The sequence below is a fragment of the Rhinopithecus roxellana genome, chromosome 18 (assembly GCF_007565055.1).
Source record: "Rhinopithecus roxellana isolate Shanxi Qingling chromosome 18, ASM756505v1, whole genome shotgun sequence".
NCBI classification, from domain to species: Eukaryota; Metazoa; Chordata; class Mammalia; order Primates; family Cercopithecidae; genus Rhinopithecus; species Rhinopithecus roxellana.
This window is the reverse complement of record NC_044566.1, coordinates 67,991,676-68,012,676: the sequence shown is the minus strand read 5'-3', so window position 1 is coordinate 68,012,676 and position 21,001 is coordinate 67,991,676. Positions and strand designations below refer to the sequence as shown.

At 44.3% G+C, this 21,001-nt stretch overlaps 1 protein-coding gene across 2 annotated transcripts in view; it reads right to left on the bottom strand.

The window, feature by feature from the left end:
* Positions 1-21,001, bottom strand: part of PARP4 (poly(ADP-ribose) polymerase family member 4) — a 95,646-nt gene that overhangs the window by 61,849 nt on the left and 12,796 nt on the right. For both annotated transcript variants that reach the window (XM_030921947.1, XM_030921948.1), the window contains exons 6-12: positions 20,428-20,541; positions 17,003-17,152; positions 16,033-16,170; positions 14,860-15,033; positions 12,809-12,969; positions 8,601-8,738; positions 6,775-6,870 (exon numbers count right to left, since the gene is read on the bottom strand). In XM_030921947.1, coding sequence (XP_030777807.1) covers positions 6,775-6,870; positions 8,601-8,738; positions 12,809-12,969; positions 14,860-15,033; positions 16,033-16,170; positions 17,003-17,152; positions 20,428-20,541 — 971 coding nt within the window. The remainder of the gene's footprint in view (positions 1-6,774; positions 6,871-8,600; positions 8,739-12,808; positions 12,970-14,859; positions 15,034-16,032; positions 16,171-17,002; positions 17,153-20,427; positions 20,542-21,001) is intronic.

Sequence of the window (21,001 nt, the reverse complement as noted above, 5' to 3'; positions counted from 1 at the left end):
TTAGAACTTTACTATGCACTTATTTATTTAATATTTCTTCTATTTTTAGACAGAATCTTGCTCTGTTACTCAGGCTAGAGTGCAATGGCACGATCATAGCTCACTGCAGTCTCAAACTCCTGGGCTCAACTGATCCTCCTATCTCAGCCCCCTGAGTAGCTGGGACTACAGACGTGCACCACACCTAGCTAACTTTTAAAATTTTTTGCAAAGATGAGGTCTGACTATGTTTCCCAGGCTGGTCTTGAACTCCTGGGCTCAAGTGATCCTCCCTCCTCAGCCTCCCAGAGTGCTGGGATGACAGGCATGAGCAACCATGCCTGGCCTGTTTCACATTTCTATGTGACAAACCTGTATATTGCCCTTATGTTGTGCTAGCTAGTGCTCAAAGCCCTGTTTCCAGAGGGAAATGAATTCCACTATTCTCCTAAATCTTTGTTAGCTACTAAAATATACACATTTTGCTATCATAAACACCAGGGTGGTAAAGAGAAAGAAAACTCATCACCTTATTAATTAGGAAAAAGTATATTTAATTATCTGCACTAAAGCTCGGAAAGGAGTAAGAACTGTGGGTACCAAGTGAATAAGAACCGGTCAAAGGGAAAGACAAGCTCTCACAAAGCCTCCTGAATGGAAAAACAAACATTTCAAATGACATCCAAATGAGAAACGCTGTTTTATCTTTCTTCAGGAATCAGCAACTTTAATAAGGCAACTCTTGCTATTGGAAGCACAGACAAGGACACATGTTTGGGGACAACATTTTAGAGATGCATCTCTGTTTTTTAAAGATTAAGTTCAAGTATGGCCAGACGACCCTTCTTTGTTTCACTCACTGAAAAAAAAAATCAGTCCCCCCATTCCTTCTATAACCCTCTCCCTCTTTGGAAGGCTCTTTTTCTGCAACTTACAAGCATGCTTCCTTCCTTTTCATTAAACCCCACTCCGGACTTCTTCCTGGAGCTCTCTCTATTCCTTCCTGTCTCACCACATTCTGGCAGAGGGCTGCCAGCGACCGTCTCTTCTGGCTCATTTACTCCTCAATCCAGTGCTATTTGGCTCAATTCACATCTAAAAAATTTTACTTTGATATATTGTGCATAGCAAAACACATTTATGACATACATATTTAAAGACTAATAAGATAAATCTCCATATAGCTACCACTCAACTTAAGAACTAGAACATCCCTAAAACTTCTATGCTGCCTCATAGCTCACCTTCTCTTCCACCCAGAGGTCATTTGATCACTATCTTGATTTTTGTGTATATTATTTTCTCTTTTTTTCCCATGTGGAATTTATTCCATAAGGAGCCACAGAGGGGATCCTGGGTAGGTTTGAGAGATTTTACTGTGTTCCTTTTTATAACAGTTTTCTCTTGTGTGTGTGTGTGTGTGTGTGTGTTTTTTTTTGAGACGGAGTCTCGCTCTGTCACCCAGGCTGGAGTGCAGTGGCCAGATCTCGGCTCACTGCAAGCTCCGCCTCCCAGGTTTATGCCATTCTCCTGCCTCAGCTTCCTGAGTAGCTGGGACTACAGGCGCCCACCACCGCGCCTGGCCAGTTTTTTTGTATTTTTCAGTAGAGACGGGGTGTCACCGTGTTAGCTGGGATGGTCTTGATCTCCTGACCTCGTGATCCACCCGTCTCGGCCACCCACAGTGCAGGGATTACAGGCTTGAGCCACCGCGCCCGGCCGTGTGTGTTTTTTGAAACAGGGTCTTGCACTCTTTCACCCAAGTGCAGTGGTGCAATCACAGCTCTCTGCAGCCTCAGGCAATCCTCCCACCTCAGTCTCCTGAGGCTGGGCCTACTGGTGTGCACCACTGTGCCTGGCTAATTTTTTAAAACATTTTTGTAGCTATGGGGGTCTCACTGTGTTGCCCAGGCTGGTCTTGAACTCTTGGCCTCAAGCAATTCTTCCACCTTGGTCTCCCAAAGGGTTAGGATTACTGGCTCGAGCCACTGTGCCTGGCCTATTTTCTTTCATAGTATTAATGCAAAGATTTATGTCTCTCAACAATGTAATGTATACTTCTGCTTGTTTTCGAGCCTTGCACATACAGGCATACCTTATTTTATTGCACTTTGCAGATATTCCCTTTTTTTTTTTTTTTTTAAACAAATTGAAGGTTTGTGGCAACTCAACCTTGTTGAGCATGGTCTACTGGTGCCATTTTTTTTTTTTAACAGCATGTGCTTCCTTTGTGTCTCTGTGTCTCATTTTGGTAATTCTCTCAATGTTTCAAACCTTTTCATTTTTATTATAGTTGTAATGGCAATATGTGATCAATGATCTGTGATGCTACTATTGAAATTGTTTTAGGTGCAACGAACTGTGCCCACATAAGGTGGCGAGCCTGGTAAATGTTTTGTGTGTTCTGACTACTCCAATGACCAGTGGTTTCCTCATCTCTCTCCTTCTTCTCTGGCCTCCCTATTCCCTGAGACACAACAATATTGAAATTAGGCCAATTAATAATAACCCTACAGTGGCCTCTAAGTGTTCAAGTGAAAGAAAGGGTTGTACATCTTTCACTTTAAATCAAAAGCTAGAAATGACTAAGCTTGGTGAGGAAGGCATGCTGAAAACCAAGACAGGCTGAAAGCTAGGCCTCTTGTGGCAAACAGTTATCCAAGTGGTGAATGTAAAGAAACAATTTTTGAAGGAAATTAAAAGTGCTGCTCCAGTGAACATAGGAATGATAAGAAAGCAAAACAGCCTTATTGCCGATATGAAGAAAATTCCAATGGTCTGCATAGAAGATCAAACCAGCCACAGCATTCTCCTAAGCCAAAGCCTAATCCAGAGCAAGGCCCCAACTCTGTTCAATTCTACGAAGGCTCAGAGAGGTGAGGAAACCACAGAAGGAAGGCTTGAAGCTAGCAGAAGTTGTCTGAGGTTTAAGGAAAGAAGCCATCTCCATAACATAACAATGCAAGGTGAACCAGCCAAAGCCGATGTAGAAGCTGCAGCAAGTTCTCCAGAAGATCTAGCTAAGATCACGGATGCAGGTGGCTTCACTAAGCAACAGATTTTCCATGTAGACAAAACAGCCTTCTATTGGAAGAAAATGCCATCTAGGACTTCCACAGCTAGAGAAGTCAATGGCTGGCTTCAAAGCTTCAGACAACAGGATAACTCTTGTCAGGGGCTAAGGCAGCTGGTGACTATAAGCTGAAGCCAGTGCTCACCTACCATTCCACAAATCCTAGGGCCCTTAAGAATTGTGCTGAATCTACTCTTTCGGTGCTCTATGCATGGAACAACAAAACCTGGATGACAGCACATCTGTTTACAGAACAGTTTATTGAATTTTAAGCCCAATATAGAGATCTACTGCTCAACAAAAAAGGTTCTTTTCAAAATACGACTGCTCACTGGCAAAGCGCCTAGTCATCCAAGAGCTCTGATGGAGAGGTACAAGGAGCTTGTTGTTTTCATGCCTGCTAACACAATTTCCATTCTGCAGCCATGGATCAAGGAGTAATTTCAGCTTTCAAGTCTTATTATTTAAGAAATACATTTTGGGCTGCGCGGAGTGGCTCACGCCTATAATCCCAGCACTTTGGGAGGCCAAGGTGGGCAGATTACCTGAGGTCAGGAGTTTGAGACCAGCCTGCCCAATATGAGGAAACCCAGTCTTTACTGAAGACACAAAAATTAGCCGGGCGTGGTGGCAGGCACCTGTAATCCCAGCTACTCAGGAGGCTGAGACAGGAGAATCGCTTGAACCCGGGAGGCAGAGGTTGCAGCGAGCCGAGATCATGCCATTGCACTCCAGCCTGAGCAACAAGAGCAAACTCCATCTCCAATCTCCAAAAAAAAAAAAAAAAGAAAAGAAATACATGTTGGCCAGGTATGCCTGTAATCACAGGAGTCTGAGGCGGGATGATCACTTGAGTCCGGCAGTTTGAGGTTCCTGGGAGCTATGTTCGCATCTTACTGTACTCTCACCTGGGCAATAATGGAGCAAGACCCCCAACTCTAAAGAGAAAAAAATACATTTTGTAAGGCCATAGCTGCCATAGACAGTGATTCCTCCAATGGATCTGGACAAAGTACATTGAAAACCTTCTGAAAAGGACTCCCTATTCTCCTTGCCCTTAAGACCATTTGATGAGTTATGAGAGGAGGTCAGCATATCAGTGTTAACAGGGATTTGGAAGAAGTTTATTCTAACTACCTTGGGTGACTTTGAGGGGTTCAAACTTCAGTGGAGGAAGTCACTAGAGATGTGGCAGAAGGAGCAGGAGAACTGGAATTAGAACTGGAGCCTGAAGATGGGACTGAATTGCTGCAATCTCAGATCAAACTTGAGTGAATGTGGAGTTGCTTCTTATGAACGAGTGAATAAAGTGGTTTCTTGAGATGGAATCCATTCCTGGTGAAGATGTTGTGAACACTGTTGAACTGACAACAAAGAATTCTGAATATTATATGAACTAGTAGATAAAGCAGCAGCAGTGTTTGAGATAACTGACTCCAATTTTCAAGGAAGTTCTACGGTAGGTAAATGCTATCAAATAGCATCTCATACTACAGAGAAATCTTTCATGAAAGGAAGAGTCGATTGCTGAAGCAAACTTCATTGTTGTCTTGTTTTAAGAAATTGCGGGCCGGGCGCAGTGGCTCACGCCTGTAATCCCAGCACTTTGGGAGGCCGAGACGGGCGGATCACGAGGTCAGGAGATCAAGACCATCCTGGCTAACACGGTGAAACCCCGTCTCTACTAAAAAAAATACAAAAAACTAGCCGGGCAAGGTGGCGGGCATCTGTAGGTAGCTACTCGGGAGGCTGAGGCAGGAGAATGGCGTGAACCCAGGAGGCGGAGCTTGCAGTGAGCTGAGATCCGGCCACTGCACTCCAGCCTGGGCGACAGAGCGAGACTCCGTCTCAAAAAAAAAAAAAAGAAATTGCCACACCCACCTCAACTTTCAGCAACTGCCACCCTCATCAGTCAGCAGTCATCAACACTGAGACAAGACCGTCCACCAGCAAAAAGACAATGGCTCACTGAAGGCTCAGATGATCATTAGCATTTTTAGTAATAAAGTATGTTAAAATTAAGGTATGTACATTCGTTTTTTTAAAACACAATGCTGTTGCACACTTAATAGACTAGAGTGTAAACCTTTTATACTCATTGGGAAACCAAAACTGTGCGACTCACTTTATTGCAATATTTGCTATATTGCAGTAGTGTGGAATCAGACCCTCAATGTCTCCAAGGTATGCCTGTATACAGAATCATCTAGTAACGTTTGCTCCACTAAGGTCCTAAGACTCATCCATTTGACATGTGTAGCCACAGTCCACTTGTTTAAACTGCAGGATAGGACTTCATGTGGGACTCCACCAAAACGTACGGGTCCATTCCACCATCGATGGACATCTGCATGATTTCCAGTGTTCTGTTATTACAGTGCTCTCTTTTTCCTTTTTTTTTTTTTTTTTTTTTTTTGAGAGATTGGGTCTCACTTTGTCTCCCACACTGGTGGTAGTGGTTCAGTCATATCTCACTGTGGCCTTGTACTGCTGGGCTCAAGCAATCCTCCTGCCTCAGCTTCCTGAGTAGTTTGGACTACAGGTGTATGACACAATGCCTGGCTAATTTTAAAAAGTTTTTTTAGAGATGGGGTCTTGCTGTGTTGCCCAGGCTAATCTCAAACTCCTGGAGTTGAGCAATCTTTCTACCTCAAACTCCTCAGTAGCTGGCTCTACAGGTGTGTGCCACTGCACTCAGCTCGTTTTTTGAGACAAGAGTCTTGCTCTGTCACCCAGGCTGGAGTGCAGTGGTGTGATCTGGGCTCACTGCAATCGCTGCCTCCTGGGTTCAAGTGATTCTCCTGATACTCAAGAGTCCACCCTCTCAAGTAGCTGGGACTACAGGTGCATGCCACCACGCCCAGCTAATTGTGTATTTTTAGTAGAGATGGGGTTTCGCCACATTGGCCAGGCTGGTCTCAAACTCCTGGCCTCAACTGATCTATCTGTCTTGACCTCCCAAAGTGCTGGGATTACAGGCATGAACCACTGCACCTGGCCCCAGCTCATTTTCTTTGCTGTTAAGTTTCTATTCAAGTCTTTTGCACATCTGCTTACAGCGTTGCTTATCTTTTCCTTATTGATTTGTAGGAACTCTTTTAAATATCTTGGATCATTATCCTTCGTCCTGGGCCTGAACTCAGTCTCCACCCTTTAAGTAGCTCTGCAACCTTAGGCAAGTTCCCTGACCTCCCTGAGTCTGTTTCCTTGCATGAAATGATGTCACAATACCAATTATGAGGTTGGCAGATGATGTACATGGAGTTCTTCTCACTGTGTTGCCCACGCTGGACTGCAGTGGCATAATCATAGCTCATTCCAGCCTTGAACTCCTGGAATCAAGTGATCCTCCTGCCTCAGCCTTCTCAGTAGCTAGAACTATAGATTCTATTAGTACCACCATGCACAGCTAATTTTTAAAATTTTTTGTAGAGATCGGGTCTTGCTATGTGGCCTAGACTGGTTTTAAACTCCTGGCCTCAAGCGATCCTCCCGCCCTGGCCTCCCAAAGAGCTGGGATTACAGGCGTGAGCCACCATGTCTGACCCAAAAGCAGATTTAAACATTATCAAGGATGTTGAAGATGAAATAGTATCCAGGCATATTGAGGTCATATATAATAGATAAATCTGTGTTTTGGTTGAGTAACTCCCTCACCAAGGAAAGACAGAAGAAAACACACAGCAAGTAGTAACAATTCTGTGATTAAGGATCGAACATACCTGAGCGAATCACTGAAATAAATCCCACTTCCAAGGTTTCCGACGTCTGTTCTTTGCACACCATGATCTTCCACTACTTTGGGTAAAAGCAACCCTCTGAAAAGAGAAGGGCAGGATAAGGTGTAAGCCCAATGCTGACTGCCTCTCTCCCTCACTCAGAACTTTGGCAAGTTCCTACTGAACTTCTGGCATTCAGAGAACTCTGCAATCAGGGTGAAACCATGGTTGTTTCTAGGAACACAAGTAAAGGGAGATTTCTGCCTTTTATTATATAAACATCTATTGTTCGAATTTCTTTTTTTTTTTTGAGACGGAGTCTCGCTCTGTCGTCCAGGCAGGAGTGCAGTGATGCGATCTCAGCTCACTGCAAGCTCCGCCTCCCAGGTTCACAATATTCTCCTGCCTCAGCCTCCCGAGTAGTTGGGACTACAAGCGCCCACCACCACGCCTGGCTAATTTTTGGTATTTTTAGTAAAGACAGGGTTTCACCGTGTTAGCCAGGATGGTCTCGATCGCCCAACCTTGTGATCCGCCCGCCTCGGCCTCCCAAAGTGCTGGGATTACAGGGATGAGCCACTGCGCCCGGCTTGTTTGAATTTCATATTAGGAGATTGAATGAATTTCGTAAAACAGCTTTTGGGTTTTGGTCCTACTTAAAAAGTTCATACCTACTTAAAGATTATTTTTAAAAGATTCTCCCATTTTTCATTTAGTATACTTTTATGGTTTAATTTTAAATATTTAAATATTTGCTCTATCTGGAGTTTAAGTATGAGAAATGAGGTAAGGGTCCAACTTCATATTTTTTCCTCGTGGTTACCCATTTATCTCCATAGATAGTATTGAAGAACTTGTCTTTCTTCCACAGAGGTAAGATCTACTTGTATCATATCCTAAATCTTCTGTGTTTTTGAGTTCATTTGTGTTTAGTATTAATGTCACCCTCATTATGCTTCTTTTCCAGAATTATTCTGATAATTTCAAAATTAAAAAAAATATGTGTTGTAGAATCAGCTTTTCACTTCTTTAAAAAAACCTTATTGGTAATTTTATCATGTTAGCACTAAATCTATAGATTAATCCAAGAAAAACAGGCATCCTTCTGATTAACGCAAGTTGTCTTTTGGGTCCCTCAGTAGCAGTTTAATGGGTTTTTGTTTTTTCCTTTTTTTCCCAGGTGGATCTTGTATATTTCTTTTTAAGTTTCTTCTGAGTAATTAATGGATCTACATTTAATACTATTTTCTCCTGCTCCTGTGACTTGTCTCAGCCCTAATATTAAGTAGTAATTCAAAGCAAACAGAATCTTAGAGTTAAGTTTCAAATAAACAGCTCATGTTGTCTGGTGCGCACTCTAATTTCTGGACTCTTCTCTTTAAATATTGGGCTATCCCTAGATTAGATACACACGGAAGAGTCATGAATATAGAATCACTTTTCTTCTTATGATGCAGTCTGCAGGAAGCAATTCATACCTATGTACTACATTTTTAAAATGATAAATACATAATTTTTCAAAATAGAGATGAGGTCTTGCTGGTTTTCCAGGCTGGTCTTGAACCCCTGGCCTCAAGTGATTCTTTTGCCTCAGCCTCCCAAAGTGCTAGGATTACAGATGTGACCCACCATGCCCAGCCATAAATATGTAATTTACATCACACACTTCATTATAAACTGTGCAATTCTCTCCAGAATGCAGTAAGCTAGCTGATTTTAACTGAAAAGACCCATGTAATATAGAAAAAAAGTAGGGGGGAAAAAAAAAAGTAAAACACTTTACGTTTGTGAGGCTGAAATTTCTGAAAAATAAAGATGGCTACTCTTACCGACACAAGATTCCTACGATGTTTCGTGCAGGAGAACCATGCAACAAGGACCTCACATTGCCAAGTCTGCTCAGAAACTCTGTGGTTTCGATCCCTCTGCCAACTCTAAATACCTGCAAGATATCCACTGGGCTCTTACTGTAAAAATTAGAAGAAAAGCCTTTAGATGACATAATTGGAAACAAAACAAAAAGTCATCATAGCAGAAGAAATCCCAAAAGAGTCCAGATGTCCATTATCAGGAAACTGATTCAATGAGTCACAACACAACATATCTTAGAAGTATTATGCACGTATTAAATCAAATTCTTTAAACAAATAAGGGTATGTAGTAAAGCATACAGTAAAATGTAAAATTTAAAAGTAGATTACAAAACTTTATACATAGTATGATCCCAATTTTGTCAAATATATAATAGTATATGGAATGTATAATTCTTGTTCTGGGCAACAGAGCAACACTATGTCTCTTAACAAAAAAAAAAAAAAGAAAAGAATGCAACTTCTGGCTGGGCGTGGTGGCTCAGGCCTGTAATCCCAACACTTTGGGAGGCCAAGACAGTTGGATCACTTGAGCCTGGAAGTTTGAGACCAGCCTGGGCAACATAGTGAAACCCCATCTCTCCTAAAAATACAAAAATTAGCAGGGCATGGTGGTGTACACCTGTAGTCTCAGCTACTCAGGAGGCTGAGAAAGGAGAATCACTTGAACCCGGGGCAGGGGGTGGTGTACAGGTTGCAGTGAGCCGAGATCATGCCACCACACTCCAGCCTGGGTGACAGAATGAGACTGTCTCAAAGAAAACAAAGTTATCGGCTGGGTGTGGTGGCTCACGCCTGTAACCCTAGCACTTTGGGAGGCTGAGGCAGGCAGATCACAAGGTCAGGAGATGGAGACCAGCCTGGCCAACATGGTGAAACCCCTATTTCTACTAAAAATACAAAAATGAGTGGGGCATGGTGGTGCACACCTGTAGTCCCAGCTACTCAGGAGGCTGAGGCAGGAAAATTGCTTGAAGCCGGGAGGCGGAGGTTGCAGTGAGCCAAAATCGCGCCATTGCACTCCAGCCTGGCGACAGAGCAGGACTCCGTCTCAAAAAAAGAAAAAAAAAAAGTTAGCAAAGACCTTATTTTTAAGTGCTGTTTAGGAAACCAACCAGGTTTGGAGAGAGGGCTGTCAAGAAAGGCCTCTCTTGGGAGGTGACGTGTTGGAATGTGGCGCCATAAAATGCCTATTCCAAGCCCTCACTGGCTGTTACGGGGTGGATGGAGCAGGAGTGGAGAGAACATCCGGAAGGACGTTGTAGACGGGATAACGTGACCCGGAGTAAAGACGGCGGCGGGGTGACCGGAAGTGAGCCCACGGATGAAGGACACTTGGAAGGCAGAATTGACAGAACACGGGTATGTGGGGCGGAGGGAGAGAGAGACCCCACACTGGCTCTGAGTGGGTAGCTAAGATGGGGCAGTTGTGGGGGAGACTGGGGTACGGCTGAGGGCAGCTGTGGTGGGAGGAAGGGCACATCTCCCCAACCCCACGTCCAGTGGCCTCAGGTCAGTACCTTGACATTAGCTATGGTGGGAGTATTTGCTTCCCAGAACTCAGCAGATATTCCAGACCGGGGCTTTTCCTTCACGGAGCTGGCTTACCAGCACCCCCCCTCCCCAGGGTGAGCTGCATCGGGGTGATTCAGGCTGGGTTATGTTCTACACCCAAACGTTAACAGTGGTTCTAGTATCTCTGGGTTGACTCTGGGTGGTGAGATTCTGAGTGATTTTTAATTTTCTTCATATTTTTAGATATTTTCTAAGCTTTTATCAAAGAACATGAGTTTTATAACTAGAAAAAAGTCATAGAAAGAAATCATGATTAGTGAAATGAAATGAAGAAAATCTAACTCTTCACAGCAGCAGGATCTTTCCCTAGGAAGAAGCCCACTTTAGTTGTGCAACTGCTTTTGTACGTAGCGGGTGGGGTGGCGGGCCACAGGCTTGCTCAGGTAGCCCTGGAGGGCTGAACTGCAGCTGCCACTCCTGGGGCTTGACGTGGCTCTTCCTGTCTTTCTGGAGAAAGCTTATTGCCCTCTGGATTCTACCTTCCATGTCAGGGGACTCTTAATTAGTATAGATCTCAGCGGACACCTAGGGGAGGGTCAAAAGTCAAACCAAAAGAATTTGATTACGTATAAAAACAAAATCTGGAGAAGGTCTGTGGGAATGAATGTTTTTGAAACAAGAGTCTTTTTCTGTCTCCCAGGCTGGAGTGCAATGGCACAATCCTGGCTCACTGCAACCTCCACCTCCCGGGTTCAAGCGATTCTTGTGCCTCAGCCCCTGGAGTAACTGGGACCACAAACGTGTGCCACCACGCCTGGCTAATTTTTGTATTTTTAGTAGAGACAGGGTTTCACCATGTTGCCCAGGCTGGTCTCAAACTCCTGACCTCAAGTGATCTGCCCACCTTGACCTCCCAAAGTGCTGGAATTATAGGCATGAGCCACCAAGCCCGGTCCAGATTTTTTAAAAATTAAAGTGAAATTTAAAAAAGATAAAATTAACTATTAAGTGTACAATTTGGTAGTATTTAGTACAGAACATTCAAAATGTCATGTAATCAACACCTCTAGTTCCAAAATTTTTATTTGCCCAAAAGAAAACCTGTACCTTTTGGCTGTCAGTCCCCAACCCTCCCTCTCATGGTACTATGCAATTTGCTGTCTCCGTGAATTTATCTATTTTAGATATTTCATATAAACAGAATCGTACAATATGTGGCTTCTTTCACTCAGCATAGTATTTTTGAGGTTCACCCATTTGTAGTATGTGTCAGTACTCCATCCCTTTTTCATGGCTGAATAATATTCTATTACATATATTTATCACATTTTGTTTATTCACTTCCCTGTTGATGAACATTTGGGTTATTTCCACCTTTTGGCTGTTATGAATAGTGTTGCTATGAATATTCATGTACAAGTACCTATTTAAGTACTTGCTTTCAAGTCCTTTGAGTATAGAACTACAAGTGGAATTGCTGGGACTTACCATCATCATATGTTTAATTTGTTGAGGATTCATTAAACAGAGGCTGCATCATTTTTCCCTCTGATCGTCAATGTGTGAGGCTTTCAGTCTCTCTATATCCTCACCAACATTTAGAATTTTCCATTAAAAAGAAATCATAGCCATCTTAGTAGATGTGAAGTGGTTTGGGGAATGGATTTCGAGGATGATCAAGGAAAGTAATAATTTTAGATGGGTCTGAGTCAGGCCATAAGGTAAGAGTGGCTGGGTGTGGCTTTAGTGGGGCTCTGGAAAACCAGCCCTCTAAACAGCAGCAGCAACGCCCCCGCACAGCCCTGATTTGCAGCATTTGCTGATTTCCATGGTGCAAATCCTCCCCGTGTCCAATTTCAAGCTACCCATGGTTTAACAACCAGCTCACCGCATCTCTTAAATGTTGACAACTGGCTCTCATAAGCTGGTATATGCGGCTACAACTCACCACCATTCGTTCTAAGCGCTGTGCCAAGCTGATGAAGAGGAGCTGCTGCAATGGAATGAACCACCAGGGCAACAAGAGTCAGTCCCATGCTCGAGAACAAGCACACAATGGAGTTTCCAAACCGAGCAGCTGGGCACAGACTCAGCCGCGGTGACTCTCGGGTGCTGATACCCAGTGAGGGCTCATCTGAGAAGGTGGTGCATCATGTTTGTGTTACTGGAGAATGCCCATCAGCACAGGACCCTGGGTATGCATAGTGAGTGAGGGCACAAGTGTAACTGGTATTTAGGAACATGTTTTCCAGGTTTTCAGGTGCAGTTTTTCATGCCACAGAGAGGCCACGTTAGAAGACGCCATACCCATATTCCTGCATGTTTAAATCTTAGTGTAAGTGGCTTTTTCTCTGTAATAACCTACAAAATACCAACTCAAACACCTTTCGATTTAAAATGTTTAAATTTAACCCTCAACAAGATTAGGTAACCTTGAAATCAGAGTGGAATACAGAGGGTATTTTCAAGCAGAGAATACTGCCCCAGGCACCATTACCAACAGAGAAAAAAGTAATTTGTCATCATACCAGGCTACTGTGGCTTGTTGCTGAAGATTAAATTATCTAGGTAATTACTGTAATCAGCTCTTTAACAGACTCTCGAAGAGCATTATATCATAACAGATCCTGAGATATTTCCTTTATGCTTACCTGTGATGATTCTGCAAAACCTCTTTTCTAACCCTGAGAAATTCTTCAGTATTCTGTTCAACATGCTCAATTTTGCATCTCAAAGCTCGGTATTTGGCCAGGGATGGTGGGTTGGGTTTGGATAAATTCGTTTCACAGACATTAACCATGTCTCTTATTAGCTGTAGGTGGAAATCACAGACAGATGTCAGAATCACCACATATCAAAATTAATATTTATATTACATTAACACTCTCTCAAAAAGATGGGGAAAGTCCATTTTTCCCCAAAGCTTGCTTTACTTTATTTATTTTTGAGTTGGGTCTTGCTCTCACCCATGCTGGAGTGTAGTGGCATGACCATAGCTCATTGCAGCCTCAACCTCCTGAGTTCAAGTGATCCTCCTACCTTAGCCTCCTGAATTGTACTTGAATGGGCACTATACATTCCCTCTTAGCAACACTGATGATTGAGATTTTTTTTTTTTTAAAGATGGAGTTTTGCTCTTGTTGCCTAGGCTGGAGTGCAGTGGCACGATCTTGACTCACTGCAACCTCTGCCTCCTGGGTTCAAGCAATTCTCCTGCCTCAGCCTCCTGAGTAACTGGGATTACAGGTGCATGCCACCACATCTAGCTAATTTTTTGTATTTTCAATAGAGATGGGGTTTCATCATGTTGGCCAGGCTGGTCTCGAACTCCTGACTGGTGATCCATCTGCCTTGGCCTCCCAAAGTGCTGGGCTTACAGGCGTGAGCCACCACGACCAGCCAACTGAGATTCTTTATGTTTGATATTAGGTAAATCATAGATTTTTAAATTTGGAAGGGTCTTATATTTTCTCATTGATCAGTTCTTTCCGTATTTTGGATTACTGATTCCTCTGGGAATCTGTTGAAAGTGATTATTTCCCAAACATGCAAAATTTCACATCTATAAACTCCTCTGAAGTCTAGGACACGAATCTCTGATCCTGGCCTAATCCCTGCATGCCCAGATGAGGCAACACGGACCAAGAGAGTGACTTCAGCCTTGTCTAGGGCAGGGTTGGCTGCTGTGGCTGCCTTCCTCTACTCACTGAGCCTGCTTCTCTCCTGGCAGCTCAGAGGAGATGGCCCATTTCTGAGCAGCCACAGTGGCTCCAATCTCCTCGCCAGTGACTGGCTGGAGATTGTACACATGACTTCATTCTGACCAGAGAACTATAAGTCTGCCAGGGGCTTCCTCTACATGACACAAAAAGAACTGTTATAGATGGGACACTACGAACTACTGCAGCCATATGCAGATCATGAGGGAGCTGGGCTGAGAGCAGAACTGTCACTCTACAGGAAGTTCAGAGGGATGGAAGGAGGCTGAGACCCTGATGATGACACTGACACACCGAGTCTCGGGGTGACCTGGGCCAGGAGGCAGCCCACAGCTGGACTTTTTACTGTCCGAGGTCGTAAATGTCCTCAGTGTTTAAGTCAGTTGCAGTTTCCCATTTCTTCTGCAGAGAGGATCCGAACTCATACCAAGGTCTGAAAAGTTAGTTGACAAGATAGCAATTCTAAACCTATTTCTGCATTTATGTCACTGTGCCAACATATTCACATTTGAAAATATGGTTTAAGTAACTTTCATAAGGATCCAGGGGCCGGGCGCAGTGGCTCAAGCCTGTAATCCCAGCACTTTGGGAGGCTGAGACAGGTGGATCACGAGGTCAGGAGATCGAGACCATCCTGGCCTACACGGTGAAACCCCGTCTCTATTAAAAAATACAAACAACTAGCTGGGCGAGATGGCAGGCGCCTGCAGTCCCAGCTACTCGGGAGGCTGAGGCAGGAGAATGGCGTAAACCCGGGAGGCGGAGCTTGCAGTGAGCCGAGATCGCACCACTGCACTTCAGCCTAGGCGACAGAGCGAGACTCCGTCTCAAAAAAAAAAAAAAAAAAAAAGGATCCAGGACTTTCTAAACTGGTTCAACAATTTATTTTCTAGCACAACTCTGGAGACGATTTCATGATTTTTAAAGACCCCCACCCTCAACATATTTTATAATAAATTGAATTCTATATTTCAGAGGTTTACCTGGCAGAGGTCTGCTTTCTTAGCCAATAGTCCCAGGTTCACTTCTTTGGGCGTTGTGCCTTTGTGAGGTATCAGTCTGTAAAACTCTGTCATCATCTTTTGCAATCGCTCTGCCGTTTCCCCATTTTTCAGCGCTCCCCTTACTAGAAGGAGAATCCCCTCTGCCTTGCTCACCTTTCGAAAGAAGATCACACGTGCTTATTGAAATGAAATCTTGATACAGAAATTAAGGAGCACGCACAAAACTACATGAATCATTGTTGGACACGTCAAGACTATTCATTTTCTACTGGACAGGCATCACAAAGCAAATGCTCATCTTTATTGGAGACGCATCTAGTTGTGGCAATGATGCCATGAGGATTATCGCAAAACTGGGCTTGGTTTTACTAGAGAAAAGAACCAGAGTCCTATGTTTCTATACATATGTGGATACATCTACATACATATACACAGAGAGAGAAACACTAACCAACTGTGATAGACTTGCTTTTCACATGAGACGTTTAGAAAGCTGTCAGAATCAGACCAGAGATAAAAACCTCCTGAATGTGTTTCTAATTACACAAGTACTTCATGGGCTTTACCCCAGTTAGCCATTTTCTCCTTGAGATAAATTAGTTTGATTCCAGAGGAAAACTGACTGTATTATTTCAATACAACAACGCAGTTGCACAAGTTGTACCATTGGGAAGATCTTATTTTGTCTGCTCTTTCCACTGCAATTATGCTTAATCAAGAAGGCAAGAACGTTTTCCGGCAGTCTGGAGGCATGCCTGCCTCTCCTAAGATGGGCAGAAGGTGCGAGACTGTGGAGTCACTAGGAAATGGGTTGGGGTCTGGGCATCTGACTGGGGACCAAGACCACCCATATCCCTTCAGCTTCCTGCAAACCTCTTGGCACAGAGGATCAGGCCTCCTAATTGGCCAGCACCAGAAGCCTGCCTTCGGTCAGCTCGAGGCTGACATTTTACAGACAGCGATGTCTAGGTTTCTCAGAAGGTTTTCTCCTTAGTGCTGTTAGTGGTCCCTTTCATCAGGATACAAGGAAAGAACATTTAGGAATGAAGGCCAGAGCAGTCAGACCAGCATGCAAACACACGTGTTATTGCTGAAACCAATCAACCAGGAGGCAGGTTTCTCACACTCTGTTTCAGCAACACACCGACTTACATCGTTGAGGCTAATCCTGTTCACTGGCTTGAGAAGTGTGTGTTCCAGGTGGCCCAGCGCCTCTGCCCAAATCATCTCTACTAAATCGCTCACCTCTTGGCTCAGAGTGCTTGAATTCATGACTTCCTCCAAAAGCAACTGCAACAAGAAAATAGAAACGCCACCAAAAAGTCATCATGTGTGAGTTTGTGTAGAACTCACATGGGCCAACGGACAGAGGTGTGAGGAGAAATAATTAATTAGAGCCCAGGAGAGTCATCCCCAGCCAGGTAACTAAATCCTGTCTCCACTGGATCCACCCTCTGTCTCCCTCCATTCTCTCCTCTCTGATTCCCTCCTACCCCCTTTTCTTCCTGTTCTATTTTTTCCTTCACCCTGTAAGCTCTAGGCCTGTCAGTGGCATTCAACACATGCAGTCAGGGTTAAGGACCCTTGACTCACGGCCTAGGTTGTAAAGAGGTCTCCCAAAAGCTGGGAGCGTCTGCTGCTGAAACAGGCAATCAGTCTCATGGCTTGTCCTAAAGCGCATTCCGCACTCAACTTCCATGCCTTTCTGGGAGTTCACATTTCCTTTTCTGAACTCCTCCTCTTCCCTCCTGCCAGTTATTTATTTATTTGAGACAGGGTCTTGTTGTATCGCCCAGGTTGGGGTGCAGTGGCATGATCATAGCTCGCTGTAACCTCAAACTGCTGGATTCAAGTGATCCTCCTGCTTCAGCCTCACGAGTAGCTAAGACTATAGGCACACCACCATTCCTGGCGAATGTTTTTCAGTTTATGTAGAAATGGGTCTCTCCATGTTACCGAGGCTGGTCTTGAACTCCTGGCCTCAAGTGATCCTCCTGCCTTGGCCTCCCACACTACTGGGATACAAGCGTGGGCCACCAAGCCTGGCCCAGTTTTTTATTTGTAATAGAGAAAACATTTCTATTAAAAATATAATAACAAAAAAACTAGAAATCAATCTTACTGCTTGCAATTGTTCAGATGCTAACTGGGTTGCTTCAGGTGTGAAATGTTCTCTTAGTAGAAATCCTTGTGTCTTCAGTTCTTCGATGTAATTTTCGTAGTATTCACTTGCATCTTCAGAGGTTTTCTTTATAGCAAACTGTCTTCTAGTCTGTAAATTATGGTGTATAGCAAAAGTACAGTAATTATTTACACATCTAGTTTTATTGAACATAAATAAAGCATTAGGTCCTTGACATGAAGAAGGTTACAAATTAGTTTTTTTCAAAGAATTACTTAAATTTTAAATGCTTTTTCTTTTCTTTTTCGAGACAGGGTCTCGCTCTGTTGCCCAGACTGGAGTGCAATGGCACAACCTCAATTCACTGCAACCTCCACCTCCTGGGTTCAAGCAATTCTTCTGCCTCAGCCTCCTGAGTAGCTGGGACCGCAGGCAGGCGCCATCACGCCTGGCTAATTTGTTTTGTGTTTTTTTGGTAGAGACGGAGTTTCAACCACGTTGGCCTGAATAACTCCTGACCTCAAGCAATCTACCCGCCTTGGCCTCCCGAAGTGCTAGGATTACAGGCGTAAGCCACCGTGCCCGGCCAGAATTACCAAAATTTTAAACTCTTAATAGCCTAAAACCTGGAGGTAACGGCAAAAAGCTTGAGAATGCACAGCAGACAGAAAAGATCATTTGTTTCACTGGAAAGTCACTCAAAGCTTCCTTCCAAGTCTATAGACTCTTTACAAACCATTCTGATTAGCTTTGAAATCTGGCTTTCCAGTTTTTTGGAAATGAGAAAAAAAAATCAGGGGAGGAGGGGAAAAGAAAATACTTCAGAAAGGAAGAACTGTTAGAGACAGGCACCCAGCGAAAACGAAATCACAGTCAGTAGACAGGCAGGAAAGTTATTAAATCACGCATGTGTTAAAGGCTCCAGCTCCTCCCTCATCCCAAACTGCCTATCGAGGTGGCACTTTCTGCTCTTCTGGGAAACTCCTGCCCCTGTAGTAGGCAGTGATGCTAACATTAATCCCAGGAGAATCTGGGAGAACTTGCCCCAGCTCAAAGCCCTGGTGTCCTTGTAGGTGTTGGCTGAGCCCCTAGCTTGGGGGTGTGGCCCCCTGGGAAGCCACACTACTCAGGATATCCATAAGCCACCCTCCCAGATGGGGGGCTGCAGGATGCCTCTGAAACCTGGAAAAAAGAAGGGCCTGCTGAAGTCACTCCATTGAAGAAGGTAGAGTTTAACGTAATTTTGGAAGCTTCCCATCAAAATGGTTTTATTAAACAGAAGGGCAAGCTGGAAAATCCTCTTCAGCAGAACCGCGGGCTAAGGCTCACTGTTATCAAGGTGGACAGGCTTCTCTGCTCAGCAAACCAGGCTCACCCAAGGGGTGCTCTACACAGACGTGGGCTTGCTAAGGGAGGAAGGCTCCGTGAGGGATGTCCTGGCCTATACAATGCTACAGTTTTCTTTCTCAATGAAGAAAACAACACATTCTATCATGTTTTTCACCTTCATTTTTACTTACTTCTTACCCAAACAACTAAATCCTCCTCAAAATACAGTATACATTTCAGGGTACAAGGTTAACAAAACCCCTTCTCCTTCTTGGACATATTTGACCGTGGATTCGCTTTCTAGCTCTATTCCCATAGAAATCTGATAAAGATGGCATGTCCGCTGTAATAGTAGGCAAAATTGCTTATGGAATGCTGGCCTCTCATTGATAAATTGCATTGAGACTAGGGGTTCAATGGTGGGAAACCCAAGCTTTGGGCATGTCAGAGAGCAGTGACTCGTGTAACTGGGTATGTCCCTCGAGGGCATCTGGAACCTACGACAATGTTACAAGAGCTCTGGGCTCTTGTGGGGTAGGGCTTCCAAGCCAAGTGGGTCTCACATCCACCTGATGCGAGTCTCTTTCTCTTGTACTTGAGCTGACACTCAGAATGGGAACAAAGGGAAAAGCTCCTGGAGCCTGTGTGGACCTCTGTGAGGGCCACTCCCACGGAGAAGTGACTGTTTCCTGGCCCAAGATAGATCTATAGGCAGGATGCTGTGGCTCATGCCTATAATCCTAGCACTTTGGGAGACCAAGGCAGGCAGATCATGAGGTCAGGAGTTTGAGACCAGCCTGGCCAACATGGTGAAACCCCGTCTTTACTAAAAACACAAAAATTAGTCGGGCATGGTGGCGCATGCCTGTAATCCCAGCTACTCGGGAGGCCGAGGCACGAGAATCGCTTAAACCTAGGAGGCGGAGGTTGCAGTGAGCCGAGATCACACCACTGCACTCCAGCATGGGCAACAGAGCTCGACTCTGTCTCAGGAAAAAAGAAAAAAAAAAAGATAGATCTGTAACTCTGAATGTCTACTTGAGAAGGCATCCTGGTGGGTGTTGCAGCATTTTATTTGAACTTCAGGCATTAATTCTAAATTTATTTTTGTTTCATGATTGCTTTAGATTGGAACTGTGCTCTTGACCTGATACTGACCTAGGGCAAAGGTTATGGCCTCTGCCGGGCCTCCCTTGTTGTTCCCAGGGCTCTGTGACCTGGAGCCCTCAATACCTCATATATATATTCAGGACTGGAACTGTCACAGTGGATTGTAACGATGAGTGTTATTTCTTTCTAGGCAGTGATTTCTGAGGGCCAGGGTGTGAAGCTATTTTTATCTTTGAGTGTCAGCCCTATTCGATTGCTTGGTACATAGCAGGTGCTTAATGAACTGTATCACTGGAATGCTTTCAGAGGTGTAAATATCAGGAAAATATCCCAGAAGTGATGTGGAACAAGAACAGAAATGCCATACACCCTGCACCCAGTAAACATTCCCTTCTAGTGGGACCCTGTGCTGATCTTCTCAGGGGGTGAGGTCCTCCCCTCCCACACTCCAAAAGAGAACACATTTCCTCTTCGCAAAATTATTTACCAGGTGTTATGGCTGAACTGTACCCCTACAAAATGCATATCCCGAAGTCCTAACTCCCAGGACCTCAACAATGGGACTGTGTTTGGAGACAGAGCCTTTAAAGAGGTAATTGATTAATTAAGTGAGATCACAGGGGTGGGCCCTGATCTGATATGACTGCTATCCTCATGTAAAGAGATGAGGACACAGAGGCCCACAGGTGGAAGACTGGAAGACCATGTGAGGACACAGCAAGAAGGCAGCCGTCTGTAAGCCAAAGACAGAGGCCTCACCTCAGAAGAAATCAACCCTGCCGCACTTGGACCTTGGACTTCCAGCCTTTAGCACTGTGAGAAATGAATGTCTGTTGTTTAAGCTCCCTAGCCTGTTGCATTTATTAACAGCTGCCTGAGCTAAGACACCAGATAAGAAGAAAAAGGTTGGGAGGCGGGCTGGTTCATTGAAATGAGTTATGAACAGAGGTCAATAAACACATAGGAATCAACATAAACAGCATTACCTGCATGCCATCAGCCAGGAGGAAGTGTGAGGATATCAGGAAAGGACAGTCCCTGGAGTCCTGCGAACACTGCAGCTCCACAACCACAGCTTCCTGGCCTCCCTCCATTCCCACCTGGAACACAGGATGTGCTTTCAGAAGCTGCACTCGGGAAACATCAAACTACATGTGCCATTTGAAAATGCTGATTATAATTATAAAATATGTTCATTTAGAGATATAATTTAGAAAATACAGAAAAGTATCAAGAAGGAAATTAAAATCTCCTAAAATCCTATGACAGCAATACAATCACTATTAACATTTTGGTATGTTTCCCTCCTGTATTTTTTTTTTTTTTTTTTTTTTTTTTGAGATGGAGTCTCGCTCTGTCGCCCTGGCTGGAGCTCAGTGGCCGGATCTCAGCTCACTTCAAGCTCCACCTCCCGGGTTCACGCCATTCTCCTGCCTCAGCCTCCCAAGTAGCTGGGACTACAGGCGCCCGCCACCTCGCCCAGCTAGTATTTTGTATTTTTTTTTTAGTAGAGACGGGGTTTCACCGTGTTAGCCAGGATGGTCTCGATCTCCTGACCTC